The 14,702-nt window shown below is 45.8% G+C and overlaps 1 protein-coding gene across 2 annotated transcripts in view; it reads left to right on the top strand.

The window, feature by feature from the left end:
• LOC106569796 (retinal-specific phospholipid-transporting ATPase ABCA4) overlaps positions 1 to 14,702 on the top strand; it is a 93,029-nt gene that overhangs the window by 24,254 nt on the left and 54,073 nt on the right. For both annotated transcript variants that reach the window (XM_045694487.1, XM_045694486.1), the window contains exons 7-12: positions 2,239 to 2,436; positions 6,417 to 6,506; positions 10,730 to 10,967; positions 11,129 to 11,268; positions 11,997 to 12,113; positions 12,327 to 12,524. In XM_045694487.1, the coding sequence (XP_045550443.1) occupies positions 2,239 to 2,436; positions 6,417 to 6,506; positions 10,730 to 10,967; positions 11,129 to 11,268; positions 11,997 to 12,113; positions 12,327 to 12,524 (981 nt within the window). The remainder of the gene's footprint in view (positions 1 to 2,238; positions 2,437 to 6,416; positions 6,507 to 10,729; positions 10,968 to 11,128; positions 11,269 to 11,996; positions 12,114 to 12,326; positions 12,525 to 14,702) is intronic.

The raw sequence follows: 14,702 nt of genomic DNA, 5'->3' as shown, positions 1-14,702 counted from the left end.
GGTAGAACAGAAATATAGGTAGAACAGGTAGAACAGGTATTTAGGTAGAACATAAATATAGGTATATAGGTAGAACAGGTAGAACAGGTATTTAGGTAGAACAGAAATATAGGTATATAGGTAGAACAGGTATATAGGTAGAACAGAAATATAGGTATATAGGTAGAACAGGTATGTAGGTAGAACAGAAATATAGGTATATAGGTAGAACAGGTATATAGGTAGAACATAAATATAGGTATATAGGTAGAACAGGTATATAGGTAGAACAGAAATATAGTTATATAGGTAGAACAGGTATATAGGTAGAACAGGTAGAACAGGTATATAGGTAGAACAGGTATATTGGTAGAACAGAAATATAGGTAGAACAGAAATATAGGTATATATGTAGAACAGGTATATAGGTAGAACAGGTATATAGGTAGAACAGGTATATAGGTAGAACAGGTAGCTCAGGTATATAGGTAGAACAGATATATAGGTAGAACAGGTAGAACAGGTATATAGGTAGAACAGGTATATAGGTAGAACAGGTATATAGGTAGAACAGGTAGAACAGGTAGAACAGGTATTTAGGTAGAACAGAAATATAGGTAGAACAGGTAGAACAGGTATTTAGGTAGAACAGAAAAAGAGGTATATAGGTAGAACAGGTATATAGGTAGAACAGGTATTTAGGTAGAACAGAAATATAGGTATATAGGTAGAACAGGTATATAGGTAGAACAGAAATATAGGTATATAGGTAGAACAGCTATATAGGTAGAACAGAAATATAGGTATATAGGTAGAACAGATATATAGGTAGAACAGGTATATAGGTAGAACAGGTATATAGGTAGAACAGGTATATAGGTAGAACAGAAATATAGGTATATAGGTAGAACAGGTATATAGGTAGAACAGGTGTATAGGTAGAACAGGTATATAGGTAGAACAGAAATATAGGTATATAGGTAGAACAGGTATATAGGTAGAACAGGTGTATAGGTAGAACAGGTATATAGGTAGAACAGAAATATAGGTATATAGGTAGAACAGGTATATAGGTAGAACAGGTAGAACTAATAACTAGGGAGATAGTGCTCCGCTTCGCTGATGTTTCAGTCCCTTTGGACTGGCTAGAAAGAAACATGGATATGTTGTTGTTTCAGTCCCTTTGGACTGGCTAGAAAGAAACATGGATATGTTGTTGTTTCAGTCCCTTTGGACTGGCTAGAAAGAAACATGGATATGTTGTTGTTTCAGTCCCTTTGGACTGGCTAGAAAGAAACATGGATATGTTGTTGTTTCAGTCCCTTTGGACTGGCTAGAAAGAAACATGGAAATGTTGTTGTTTCAGTCCCTTTGGACTGGCTAGAAAGAAACATGGGAATGTTGTTGTTTCAGTCCCTTTGGACTGGCTAGAAAGAAACATGGATATGTTGTTGTTTCAGTCCCTTTGGACTGGCTAGAAAGAAACATGGATATGTTGTTGTTTCAGTCCCTTTGGACTGGCTAGAAAGAAACATGGAAATGTTGTTGTTTCAGTCCCTTTGGACTGGCTAGAAAGAAACATGGATATGTTGTTGTTTCAGTCCCTTTGGACTGGCTAGAAAGAAACATGGATATGTTGTTGTTTCAGTCCCTTTGGACTGGCTAGAAAGAAACATGGATATGTTGTTGTTTCAGTCCCTTTGGACTGGCTAGAAAGAAACATGGGAATGTTGTATTAGAAACAACTTTTCTGATGCTTTTTCTTGGGACATGTTTCTGTCTGTGACTTGATACAGATTTTCACTGTGCTCAGAGACTGACTGCCAAGTGGTGCCATTGTCATCCTGATACATTTCAGCTTGGCGTTGCTGGCATGTGTGTTTTTGGAATGATTTAGGCCTGAAACTGACTGGTGGTCCTCTGAGGATCAGTTAATACAGCATGGTGCTTTGGCGCTTGTCAGGCCAGAATAGCGGGTTCGATTCCTGGGACCACACATGAATAAGGATGAAAGTGTCTCCTGAATGGTATAATATACTATATATTATACATTTTTTATATACTACGTTATTGGAGCTTATATCGCTATTTGGGTATTAGGTTGAGTTACTGTAAAACATGTGTGACAAATGCTTTTATTTAAGCGCTATATAAAAGTGCGAATTAATTTATCTAATCCGTACCGTGACAATAAAATAAAATACAAAATAAAATGTAATCTGACCATGTCTTCTCTCCCCCCCCCCCACCACCATGCAGTTTGCCCACGGTGTTCCAGACCTCCACTTGAAGGACATCGCCTGCAGCCAGGCTCTTCTAGAGAGGTTTATCATCTTTCCCAGCCGGAGAGGCATGTACGGAGTGCGTAATGCTATGTGTGCCCTGACACAGCAGCGCCTGCAGAAGATAGAGGACATGCTCTATGCTAACGTTGACTTCTTCAAGATCTTCAGATTGGTACGGCATGATGGATGTCTTTCCTAGGCTCTGTCTGTGTGTATCAATCGGCTTTACTCCCTCTTTCTCCCTTTCCTTTAGTGTCCCAGCTCTTCTCTATCTCTACTCCCCCCTCTCTCTCTCCTTTAGTGTCCCGGCGGCCTTCTCTATCTCTTCTTTCTCTCTCTCTCCTTTAGTGTCCTGGCTCTTCTCTATCTCCTCTCCCCCTCTTTCTCTCTCTCCTTTAGTGTCCCAGCTCTTCTCTATCTCTTCTCCCCCCTCTCTCTCTCTCCTTTAGTGTCCCGGCCTTCTCTATCTCTTCTCTCTCTCTCTCCTTTAGTGTCCCAGCTCTTCTCTATCTCTACTCCCCCCTCTTTCTCTCTTTCCTTTAGTGTCCCGGCTCTTCTCTATCTCTACTCCCCTCTCTCTCTCCTTTAGTGTCCCGGCCTTCTCTATCTCTTCTCTCTCTCTCTCTCCTTTGGTGTCCCAGCTCTTCTCTATCTCTACTCCCCCCTCTTTCTCTCTTTCCTTTAGTGTCCCGGCTCTTCTCTATCTCTACTCCCCTCTCTCTCTCCTTTAGTGTCCCGGCCTTCTCTATCTCTTCTCTCTCTCTCTCTCCTTTAGTTTCCCAGCTCTTCTCTATCTCTACTCCCCCCCTCTTTCTCTCTTTCCTTTAGTGTCCCGGCTCTTCTCTATCTCTACTCCCCTCTCTCTCTCCTTTAGTGTCCTGGCCTTCTCTCTCTCTTCTCCCCCCTCTCTCTCTCCTTTTGTGTCCCGGCCTTCTCTATCTCTTCTTTCTCTCTCTCTCCTTTAGTGTCCTGGCTCTTCTCTATCTCCTCTCCCCCTCTTTCTCTCTCTCCTTTAGTGTCCCAGCTCTTCTCTATCTTTTCTCCCCCCTCTCTCTCTCTCCTTTAGTGTCCCGGCCTTCTCTATCTCTTCTCTCTCTCTCTCCTTTAGTGTCCTGGCTCTTCTCTATCTCTTCTCCCCCCCCCCTCTCTCTCCTTTAGTGTCCCGGCCTTCTCCATCTCTACTCCCCCCTCTCTCTCTCTCCTTTAGTGTCCCGGCCTTCTCTATCTCTTCTCTCTCTTTCTAAAATATTAATGTCCATTCTCTAATGTTTGCAGTTTCCACAAGTGGTCTTTAACTCAGTCATGATACATCAGCAAAAATAGTATTTTTTTTATCAGACTTTAATTTATCTGCATTTCCAGCCCTTATATTTATCCTCACAATTAAGTGTTTTACCATTTTCCTTTCTGAACAACCGGGGCACTAAATAAATAGTTTTTACAAGTAGAACACAGAACAATTAGCCATAAACAATTGCGTTTATGAGTTTTATTGACAAATGTCAATCCAAAATATAAGGTCCGGCAAAACTAAGTTCAGATAAAAATATATTTATATGAAAGTACAGAAATTGTTTACTCAGTGGGAAATGAATATTCAATTAGTCAGTGGAAACTTTGGGGAATTTAGAGTTTGTGATAGTAACTATGTGAGCTTATTACAGTATTATAGACACCATGTCCTGGGATTTCCTATGATCTTCTATGTAGAAGCACCCGTTAACTTCTACCGACTCTTGTATAGCTTGTGAGGTCATAGAACATGTTACACGTGCGTGTTTATGAGTCTCCCCCAGGGTTCAGTCTCCTCTCTCTGTCAGGGTTCAGTCCAGGGTTTAGTCTCCTCTCTCTGTCAGGGTTCAGTCCAGGGTTTAGTTTCCTCTCTCTGTCGGGGTTCAGTCCAGGGTTTAGTCTCCCCTCTCTGTCAGGGTTCAGTCCAGGGTTTAGTCTCCCCTCTCGGTCAGAGTTCAGTCCAGGGTATAGTCTCCCCCACTCCCCTCTGTCAGGATTCAGTCCAGGGTTTAGTCTCCTCTCTCTGTCAGGATTCAGTCCAGGGTTTAGTCTCCTCTCTCTGTCAGGGTTCAGTCCAGGGTTTAGTCTCCCTCTCTCTGTCAGGATTCAGTCCAGGGTTTAGTCTCCCTCTCTCTGTCAGGATTCAGTCCACTGTATAGTCTCCAGAAGGCAGGTGACTGGCTCAGCCAGGTTGGCAAGGCGATAGAGCGATAGCCTCTTGGCCTATTTCCCTAATAGGATTAGTTAATGAGTTAGGCAATGCACCTCCCCTCAGCTCACTCAGAGAGACACACTAAGAGGTGACGGGGCCATACACCTAGAGACAGGGCCATGTGTCACCTATAGGCAGAGGAGAGACATTAGAGGATACTTTTATTTGATTGTTAGTTCTCAAATATGTAGTGCAATATGTTTTCTTTCTGGTTGTGGTCGTTGGAAGTTCACACTGAGACTGGTTTTTCATCCCTAAAATGACCTTACCTACACGGTCAGCATAAGAATTTTCTTCACAGTAAAACAGCAACCTGTAATTAGCATCAATGAATGTAATATCCTCAATATTAAAGAGAGAGTTTGAGATTTTGTCAATGAAGCAATTTATCTACTTCCCCAGAGTCGGATGAAAAAGGAACAGCATGCTAACTATTCATGTAGACGTACAGGCATTGCGCTAACGCTAGTTAGCATTGGCTTGGGAAACTACCTCTAATTCCTTCATAACTGGACTCACAGACACATACAAGTGGTTTCCACAATTGTATTCTATTACAGCTAGTGACATTCCTAAAATCATACTTGTTCACCCAGAAAAGCCGCCATCAAGGCAAAGGGTGGCTACTTTGAAGAGTCTAAATTATAAAATGTATTTGTTTAACACTTTTTTGGTTACTACATGACTCCATATGTGTTCTTTCATAGTTTTCATGTCTTCACTATTATTCTACAATGTAGAAAATAGTAAAAAGTAAAGAAAAACCTTTAAATGAGTAGGTGTTCTGAAACTTTGGACTGGTACTGTATATTAGTACACTCGTAACAACATTGTCAGTTTATGTTTATCTTGACTAAATATCGACACTCATTTCCCCCAAATACAAAAACTCCTCACTTGCTTAATAATAATGATGTACTTAACATGGACAGATTTTGGGCGGAGTAAACCCTCTCGCTTCACCTCTTCCTCTCTTTTACTTGTTTGTCCTCTCAACCCTTAACCCTTAACTCCTCCCTCCCTCCCTCCCTCCCTCCCTCCCTCCCTCCCTCCCTCCCTCCCTCCCTCCCTCCCTCCCTCCCTCCCTCCCTCCCTCCCTCCCTCCGTCCGTCCGTCCGTCCGTCCGTCTGTTCATCCGACCCTCCCTCCCTCCCTCCCTCCGTCCGTCCGTCCGACTCTCCCTCCCTCCCTCCCTCCCTCCCTCCCTCCCTCCCTCCCTCCCTCCCTCCCTCCCTCCCTCCCTCCCTCCCTCCCTCCCTCCCTCCCTCCCTCCCTCCCTCCCTCCGTCCGTCCGACCCTCCCTCCCTCCGTCCCTCCCTCCCTCCCTCCCTCCGTCCCCCCGTCCGTCCGTCCGACCCTCCCTCCGTCCGTTCGTCCGTCCGTCTGTCCGTCCGACCCTCCCTCCCTCTGTCCGTCCGTTCGTCCGTATGTCCGTCCGACCCTCCCTCCCTCCGTCCCCCGTCCGTCCGACCCTCCCTCCATTACTCCCTCCCTCCCTCCCTCCGTTCATTGAAATGGAAGTGTAAGGAATGTCATAGGAAGCATGTAAGATGTTTGTGTTGGCGTTCTCTGTTTCCGTAGTGACTCTCTGTGGCATGTCAGTGGCCTTGAAGAGCCAGTGTTAAGGGCTTTTCCTTTAAAGTCGTAAAGGTGAAAGAGTATGAGAGTATATATAGCACCCTGCTCGTTGATTCAGGCCTAGTTAGTTATCTTTGCATGATTTTAAACATTGCTAACCGAATAAAAAAAACGAAACAAATCAGACATTATTCAAAATGCTTTATAACATCTCAAAGTATTCAAACGTTCTGTTTCATGTATTTGACAGGGACAATCTTATCAATATTTCCATAAATGTGCCGGCCGGCTAGTTTTCATCTGTAGTCCCTGAAATGTGACTACCACCTGTCAAAACTGTCTTTTCCCAGCTGCCCCGGGTGTTGGACAACCACACGGACGGACCAGACCTACGCTACTGGGGGCGTGTCCTAACCGCTGTATCAGAGAAGGTCCAAGTGGTGAGTGGTCATCTATCGTATGTCTTTCTGTTATCCTCTCTCTCTCTCTCTCCTTCTCTGTCTCCACTCCATTTTTCTTCTCCTCCTTCTCTTTCACTCTCTTTCTCTCTCTCTCTCTCTCTCTCGCTCTGTCTTGCTCTCTGTCCTCTCTTTATCTCTATTGATCCCTCTTAACATTTGCAGAATACATCACTCAGTTCCCTCTATGAGTTGCTCCCAGTAACAGGAAGCTGTTAGTTTTCCCCAGTAACGGGAAGCTGTTGGTTTCTCCCAGTAACAGGAAGCTGTTGGTTTCTCCCAGTAACAGGAAGCTGTTAGTTTCTCCCCAGTAACGGGAAGCTGTTGGTTTCTCCCAGTAACAGGAAGCTGTTAGTTTCTCCCCAGTAACAGGAAGCTGTTAGTTTCTCCCCAGTAACAGGAAGCTGTTAGTTTCTCCCCAGTAACAGGAAGCTGTTAGTTTCTCCCAGTAACAGGAAGCTGTTAGTTCCTCCCAGTAACAGGAAGCTGTTAGTTCCTCCCAGTAACAGGAAGCTGTTAGTTCCTCCCAGTAACAAGAAGCTGTTAGTTTCTCCTAGTAACAGGAAGCTGTTAGTTCCTCCCAGTAACAGGAAGCTGTTAGTTCCTCCCAGTAACAGGAAGCTGTTAGTTTCTCCCAGTAACAAGAAGCTGTTAGTTTCTCCCAGTAACAGGAAGCTGTTTGTTTCTCCCAGTAACAGGGAGCTGCGATGAGGAAGCTGTTAGTTTCCCCCATTAACAGGAAGCTGTTAGTTTCTCCCAGTAACCGGGAGCTGTTAGTTTCTCCCAGTAACAGGAAGCTGCGATGAGGAAGCTGTTAGTTTCCACCAGTAACAGGAAGCTGTTGTTTCTCCCAGTAATCGGGAACTTTGACGAGGAAGCTGTTAGTTCTCCTAGTAACAGGAAGCTGTTAGTTTCTCCCAGTAACCGGGAGCTGTGATGAGGAAGCTGTTAGTTTCTCCCAGTAACAGGAAGCTGTTAGTTTCTCCCCAGTAACAGGAAGTTGTTAGTTTCTCCCAGTAACAGGAAGCTGTTAGTTTCTCCCAGTGACAGGAAGCTGTTAGTTTCTCCCAAGTAACAGGAAGCTGTTAGTTTCTCCCCAGTAACAGGAAGCTGTTACTTTCTCCCCAGTAACAGGAAGCTGTTAGTTTCTTCCCAGTAACAGGAAGCTGTTAGTTTCTCCCAGTAACAGGAAGCTGTTAGTTTCTCCCAGTAACAGGAAGCTGTTAGTTTCTCCCAGTAACAGGAAGCTGTTAGTTTCTCCCCAGTAACAGGAGGCTGTTAGTTTCTCCCCAGTTACAGGAAGCTGTTAGTTTCTCCCCAGTAACAGGAAGCTGTTAGTTTCTCCCCACTAACAGGAAGCTGTTAGTTTCTCCCAAGTAACAGGAAGCTGTTAGTTTTCCCCAGTAACAGGAAGCTGTTAGTTTCTCCCCAGTAACAGGAAGCTGTTAGTTTCTCCCAAGTAACAGAAAGCTGTTAGTTTCTCCCAAGTAACAGGAAGCTGTTAGTTTTCCCCAATAACAGGAAGCTGTTAGTTTCTCCCAGTAACAGGAAGCTGTTAGTTTTCCCCAATAACAGGAAGCTGTTAGTTTCTCCCAGTAACAGGAAGCTGTTAGTTTTCCCCAATAACAGGAAGCTGTTAGTTTTCCCCAGTAACATGAAGCTGTTAGTTTCTCCCAGTAACAGGAAGCTGTTAGTTTTCCCCAATAACAGGAAGCTGTTCGTTTTCCCCAGTAACAGGAAGCTGTTAGTTTTCCCCAGTAACAGGAAGCTGTTAGTTTCTCCCAAGTAACAGGAGGCTGATAGTTTCTCCCAGTAACAGGAGGCTGTTACTTTCTCCCAGTAACAGGAAGCTGTTAGTTTTCCCCAAGAACAGGAAGCTGATAGTTTCTCCCAGTAACAGGAGGCTGTTAGTTTCTCCCAGTAACAGGAAGCCGTTAGTTTTCCCCAATAACAGGAAGCTGTTAGTTTCTCCCAGTAACAGGAGGCTGTTAGTTTCTCCCAGTAACAGGAAGCTGTTAGTTTTCCCCAATAACAGGAAGCTGTTAGTTTCTCCCAGTAACAGGAAGCTGTTAGTTTCTCCCAAGTAACAGGAGGCTGTTAGTTTCTCCCAGTAACAGGAGGCTGTTAGTTTCTCCCAGTAACAGGAAGCTGTTAGTTTTCCCCAATAACAGGAAGCTGTTAGTTTCTCCCAGTAACAGGAGGCTGTTAGTTTCTCCCAGTAACAGGAAGCTGTTCGTTTTCCCCAGTAACAGGAAGCTGTTAGTTTCTCCCAGTAACAGGAGGCTGTTAGTTTCTCCCCAGTAACAGGAAGCTGTTAGTTTTCCCCAATAACAGGAAGCTGTTAGTTTCTCCCAGTAACAGGGAGCTGTAATGAGGGAGCTGTTAGTTTTCCCCAATAACAGGAAGCTGTTAGTTTCCCCCAGATACAGGAACCTGTGATGAGGAAACTGGAGGTTATAAATAAGAAGCGTCTGATCCCAGGAGGATAGGAGGGAGTGGACGTGTGATGTGTGTGTGTGTGTGTGTGTCTGTGTGTCTGTTTGTGTGTGTGTGTGTGTGTGTGTGTGTGTGTGTGTGTGTGTGTGTGTGTGTGTGTGTGTGTGTGTGTGTGTGTGTGTGTGTGTGTGTGTCTGTGTGTGTGTGTCTGTGTGTCTGTGTGTCTGTTTGTGTGTGTGTGTGTGTGTGTGTGTGTCTGTGTGTCTGTTTGTGTGTGTGTGTGTGTGTGTGTGTGTGTGTGTGTGTGTGTGTGTGTGTGTGTGGCGCGTGCATGTTTTAAATATGTGTGTGTGTCTATGGATGTGTGCCTTTGTGCATTGGTGTGTGTTTGTTTTTGGGTAGAGTTGACAGCTTCTAAATCTCATGTTTGTGTGTTCATTTCGTCCAGCCCCAGAGAGTAGGTGAGTCAGTGAGAGGTTTAGACAGGTAGCCCTATTAACCTGCAGGATATAACCATAGCACCATCCTCCTATCCAAGGTGTGTTTATAGTAAAGACACGCATGGTGCTTTGTGCAGGGTGGAAGTATCCTACTATCCAAGGTGTGTTTATAGTAAAGACAGGCATGGTGCTTTGTACAGGGTGGAAGTATCCTACTATCCAAGGTGTGTTTATAGTAAAGACACGCATGGTGCTTTGTACAGGGTGGAAGTATCCTACTGTCCAAGGTGTGTTTATAGTAAAGACACGCGTGGTGCTTTGTACAGGGTGGAAGTATCCTACTATCCAAGGTGTGTTTATAGTAAAGACAGGCATGGTGCTTTGTGCAGGGTGGAAGTATCCTACTATCCAAGGTGTATTTATAGTAAAGACACACGTGGTGCTTTGTACAGGGTGGAAGTATCCTACTTAAAGTGTTTATGATGAATGCATTGGTCAGATGTATGTCTAACAGTTCATGGGTGTTGTTCATTGTTCGTGTGTATGTGTGATGTTCACATACAGTTGAAGTCGGAAGTTTACATACACCTTAGCCAAATACATTTGGTAAAGCCCCGCCTTGTCTCAGCTCACTGGTCACCATAGCACCAACCACCCGTAGCATGCGCTCCAGCAGGTATATTTCACTGGTCACCCCCAAAGCCAATTCCTCCTTTGGTCGCCTTTCCTTACAGTTCTCTGCTGCCAATGACTAGAACGAGTTGCAAAAATCACTGAAGCTGGAGACTCATATCTCCCTCAATAGCTTTAAGCATCAGCTGTCAGAGCAGCTCACAGATCACTGCACCTGTACATAGCCCATCTGTAAATAGCCCATCCAACTACCTCATCCCCATATTGTTATTTATTTATTTATTTTTGCTCCTTTGCACCCCAGTATCTCTACTTGCACATTCATCTTCTTCACATCTATCACTCCAGTGTTTAATTTCTAAATTGTAATTACTTCGCCACTGCAGCCTATTTATTGCCTTACCTCCCTAATCTACCTCATTTGCACATAGATTCTTTCTATTGTGTTATTGACTGGGCTTGATCTTTCTCTATAAAAACTGCATTGAGCTCACAGATAAAACCTGAACGAAATGGAATTCATATAATTGAACCGATGGTCAATTTGTTGTTTAAAAAAATTCTAAATAACCAAAATGTCAGTTAATAGCTCTAAGAGGAACAGCACCAAGGACCTTCTGAAAGTGGTCTACCCGTCTAACCTTTTCTTTCTCCTCCCTCTCTTCCGTTTTCCTCCCTCTTTCTCTCTACCTCCAGCTCTTTGAGAGGAACAGCACCAAGGACCTTCTGAATGTAGTCTACCCGTTGTTGCAGGCTGGTGGTCCCAGCTCCTTTAGCCAGCTGATGAGCATTGTGTCAGCCCTGTTCTGTGGGTACCCAGACGGAGAGGGATCCAGGGTCCTCTCCTTCAACTGGTATGAAGACAACAACTACAAGGTGTTCCTGGGGGTGAATGGATCCAAGAACCATGACTATGTCTACGACATGACAACCAGTAAGTAGAGTCAGGACTAGGGATCACATCCGGGTCAAATACATCATGTCAAATACTTGAAAATATTTGAGATGTGCTCAGAGTTTACGCTTTAGGAACTATTCCATTGCTTCCCTTGTCACAGGCTAACTAGACATGTCTCCCTCCCCTTCTCCTCTCAGCTCCGTTCTGTAACGACCTGATGCAGACTCTGGAGTCTAATCCGGTCACTAAGATCGTGTGGAGTTCAGTCAAGCCTCTCTTCATGGGGAAGATCCTCTATGCTCCAGACTCCCCAGCCATTAGAATGATACTAAAGAGTGTAAGACAACACACACCCTCCTCTCCTTCTCTTTGACTCTTGTTAACCTGAACATATGTGCACAAACACACAAACACCCTGCTGAGGAATTGTGTTTGTTACAGAGGGTTCCAACGCTCAATTGTGTTTGTTACAGAGGGTTCCAATGTTCAATTGTGTTTGTTACAGGGGGGTTCCAACGTTCAATTGTGTTTGTTACAGAGGGTTCCAACGCTCAATTGTGTTTGTTACAGAGGGTTCCAACGTTCAATTGTGTTTGTTACAGGGGGTTCCAACGCTCAATTGAATGACAAAAGAGAACAGAGCTCATTCATATAACATTTGTTCTGTCATATTTACAGCAGTTGACAGAAAACTGATGTTAAGTCAATTCTATTGAGCTGCATGGAGAAAGACATAGATACTATTTAGTATGCATACTGGAGGTCTGAGAAAGACAGATATTATTTACTATGCATACTGGAGGTCTGAGAAAGACAGATATTATTTACTATGCATACTGGAGATCTGAGAAAGACATAGATACTATTTACTATGCATACTGGAGGTCTGAGAAAGACAGATACTATTTACTATGCATACTGGAGATCTGAGAAAGACATAGATACTATTTACTATGCATACTGGAGGTCTGAGAAAGACAGGACTTCATAGTATTGATGGCCTTTATGTCAGTATGTGTGTGTGTCTGTGTTCATGTCTGTTAACTGCTAACATGTTCTCTCCAGGCCAACACTACGTTTGAGGAGCTGGAGCGTCTGATGACCATGGGAAAGGCCTGGGAGGAGGTGGGACCTCAACTCTGGAGGTTCTTCAATGCTGGAATCCAGATAAACATGATCAGGGTAACACACAAACGCACGCACTCACGCACACGCACATGCACACACACACGCAGAGTATTGGTGTTCATTCTTTCTCACCTTTATTTTACCAGGTTAGTCTCGTTGTGGTATTACCTTGGTGTCAAGAGAGACGTGGCCAAAATAGCAGCACACAATTGTAACCGTGCAGTACTGTTCCAGTAAATGAATTATATCTCTCTCCTGCCCCTGCAGGACACCATCAGAAACCCCACGGTAGCAGACCTAATAGACAAGAGTCTGGAGGACACTGAGTTCTCCTCTAAAGACATCCTCAACTTCCTGTTCAACGGGCTTGAGGAGGACAGAGAAGAGACCATGCCCAGCTTCGACTGGAGGAACGTCTTCAACCTCACCGACCAGGCCGTACGCATGTTCAACCAGTACGGAGAGGTAAGGGTTAATGAATAATGACATGATAACTAAATAGTGTCATGCCACAGGAAAATAATAAAATTATAATCTGTCCAAACTGTCATGATGGAGATCCTCAAACCTAGACATCTAGACAATAACCAACTCTGTCTCCGTAAGGGTAGTCACTCACAGTCCAACTCTGTCTCCATAAGGGTAGTCACTCACAGTCCAACTCTGTCTCCATAAGGGTAGTCACTCACAGTCCAACTCTGTCTCCATAAGGGTAGTCACTCACAGTCCAACTCTGTCTCCATAAGGGTAGTCACTCACAGTCCAACTCTTCCTCTGTAAGGGTAGTCACTCACAGTCCAACTCTGTCTCCATAAGGGTAGTCACTCACAGTCCAACTCTGTCTTCGTAAGGGTAGTCAATCACAGTCCAACTCTTCCTCCATAAGGGTAGTCACTCACAGTCTGACTGCCTCCATAAGGGTAGTCACTCACAGCCCAACAGAACAAAACAACATTTCCTTTTCAGTTCTATCTTAATTTTTTTTTTTACCAGACATGCAGGGGGACAGGCAGGGGGAGAAGCAGGGGGAAAGGCAGGGGTACCAGAGGGGGACAGGCAGGGGTACCAGAGGGGGACAGGCAGGGGTACCAGAGGGGGACAGGCAGGGGGAGAGGCAGGGGGACAGGCAGGGGGACAGGCAAGGGGGACAGGCAGGGGTAGCAGAGGGGGACAGGCAGGGGGGACAGGCAAGGGACAGGCAGGGGTACCAGAGGGGGACAGGCAGGGGGAGAGGCAGGGGGACAGGCAGGGGGACCAGAGGGGGACAGGCAGGGGACAGGCAGGGGTACCAGAGGGGGACAGGCAGGGGACAGGCAGGGGTACCAGAGGGGGACAGGCAGGGGGAGAGGGAGGGGGACAGGCAGGGGGTCAGGCAGGGGGACCAGAGGGGGACAGGCAGGGTGAGAGTGCGGGGGAGAGGCAGGGGGCAGGCTGGGGGACCAGAGGAGGACAGGCAGGGGGAGAGGGAGGTGGACAGGCAGGGGGACAGGCCTGCTGTCATGGCTCTACCAGCTTGTCTTTGTGAGGTCCATGAGAAAGTGTTGAATAGGTGGGAGTGAAACACCCCTTCCTATGGCCTGTTGTTTTTGTGTACGGGACTCACATTGAAATGGTACCCCTGGACTCACCACATAAAAGAGGGTAAATCCCTCTATCCAGCCCTCATTCTTTAAACAGACAGCTTGGCTCAATCCAGCCCTCATTCTCTCATTCCCTCGCTCTGTCGTTCCAATATATACAGTGAATTCTAATCGATTTTCCGGGTTAGGGGGTAAGAGTTGGGTGGTGTTGATGGAATTGTGTGTGTGTGTGTGTGTGTGTGTGGTGAGTGAGTGAGTGAGTGAGTGAGTGAGTGAGTGAGTGAGTGAGTGAGTGAGTGAGTGAGTGAGTGAGTGAGTGAGAGAGAGAGAGAGAGAGATAGAGAGAGAAGGCCTTTTTGTGTGTATGTCTCTCACCATTGTCAGTAGAGTGTTCTAGTAAATGTCGTGATAGGAAGTGTTTGCTGGACACTGTGACTCATTCACACACTGGGCTATGCTGCTAATCCATTCCATCACGGTCAAACACATGCTCTAACCCACACACAACCTGCTACACTACAAATCACAACACACACACACACGCTCACACTCATTCTCACACCGACCTGACTTACCTGGTTAAATAAAGGTGAAATTAATCTCTCTCTCCTCCTATCTCCCCCCTCTCACCCTCCCCCCCACATCCTTCCTTCCCTTCCTCCTTCCCCACCTTCCTCCCTCCCTGCCTCCTCCCCCCCATACCCACCTCCCTCTCCCCTCCTCCCTCCTTCCCCACCTTCCTCCCTCCCACCTCCCTCCATACCCACCTCCCTCTCCCCTCCTCCCTCCTTCCCCTCCTCCCTCCCTCCTTCCCCACCTCCCTCTCTCCTCCTCCCTCCTTCCCCTCCTCCCTCCCTCCTTCCTTCCCTCCCTCTCCCTTCCTCCCTCCCTCCCTCCTTCCCCTCCTCCCGCCTTCCCCTCCTCCCTCTTTCCTTCCTTCCTTCCTTCCTTCCTTCCTTCCTTCCTTCCTTCCTTCCTTCCTTCCTTCCTTCCTTCCTTCCTTCCTTCCTTCCTTCCTTCCTTCCTTCCTTCCTTCCTTCCTTCCTTCCTTCCTTCCTTCCCT

This window comes from Salmo salar, chromosome ssa14 (assembly GCF_905237065.1).
Source record: "Salmo salar chromosome ssa14, Ssal_v3.1, whole genome shotgun sequence".
NCBI classification, from domain to species: domain Eukaryota; kingdom Metazoa; phylum Chordata; class Actinopteri; order Salmoniformes; family Salmonidae; genus Salmo; species Salmo salar.
The sequence above is the reverse complement of the archived record's forward strand: the minus strand, read 5'-3'. Positions and strand labels throughout refer to the sequence as shown.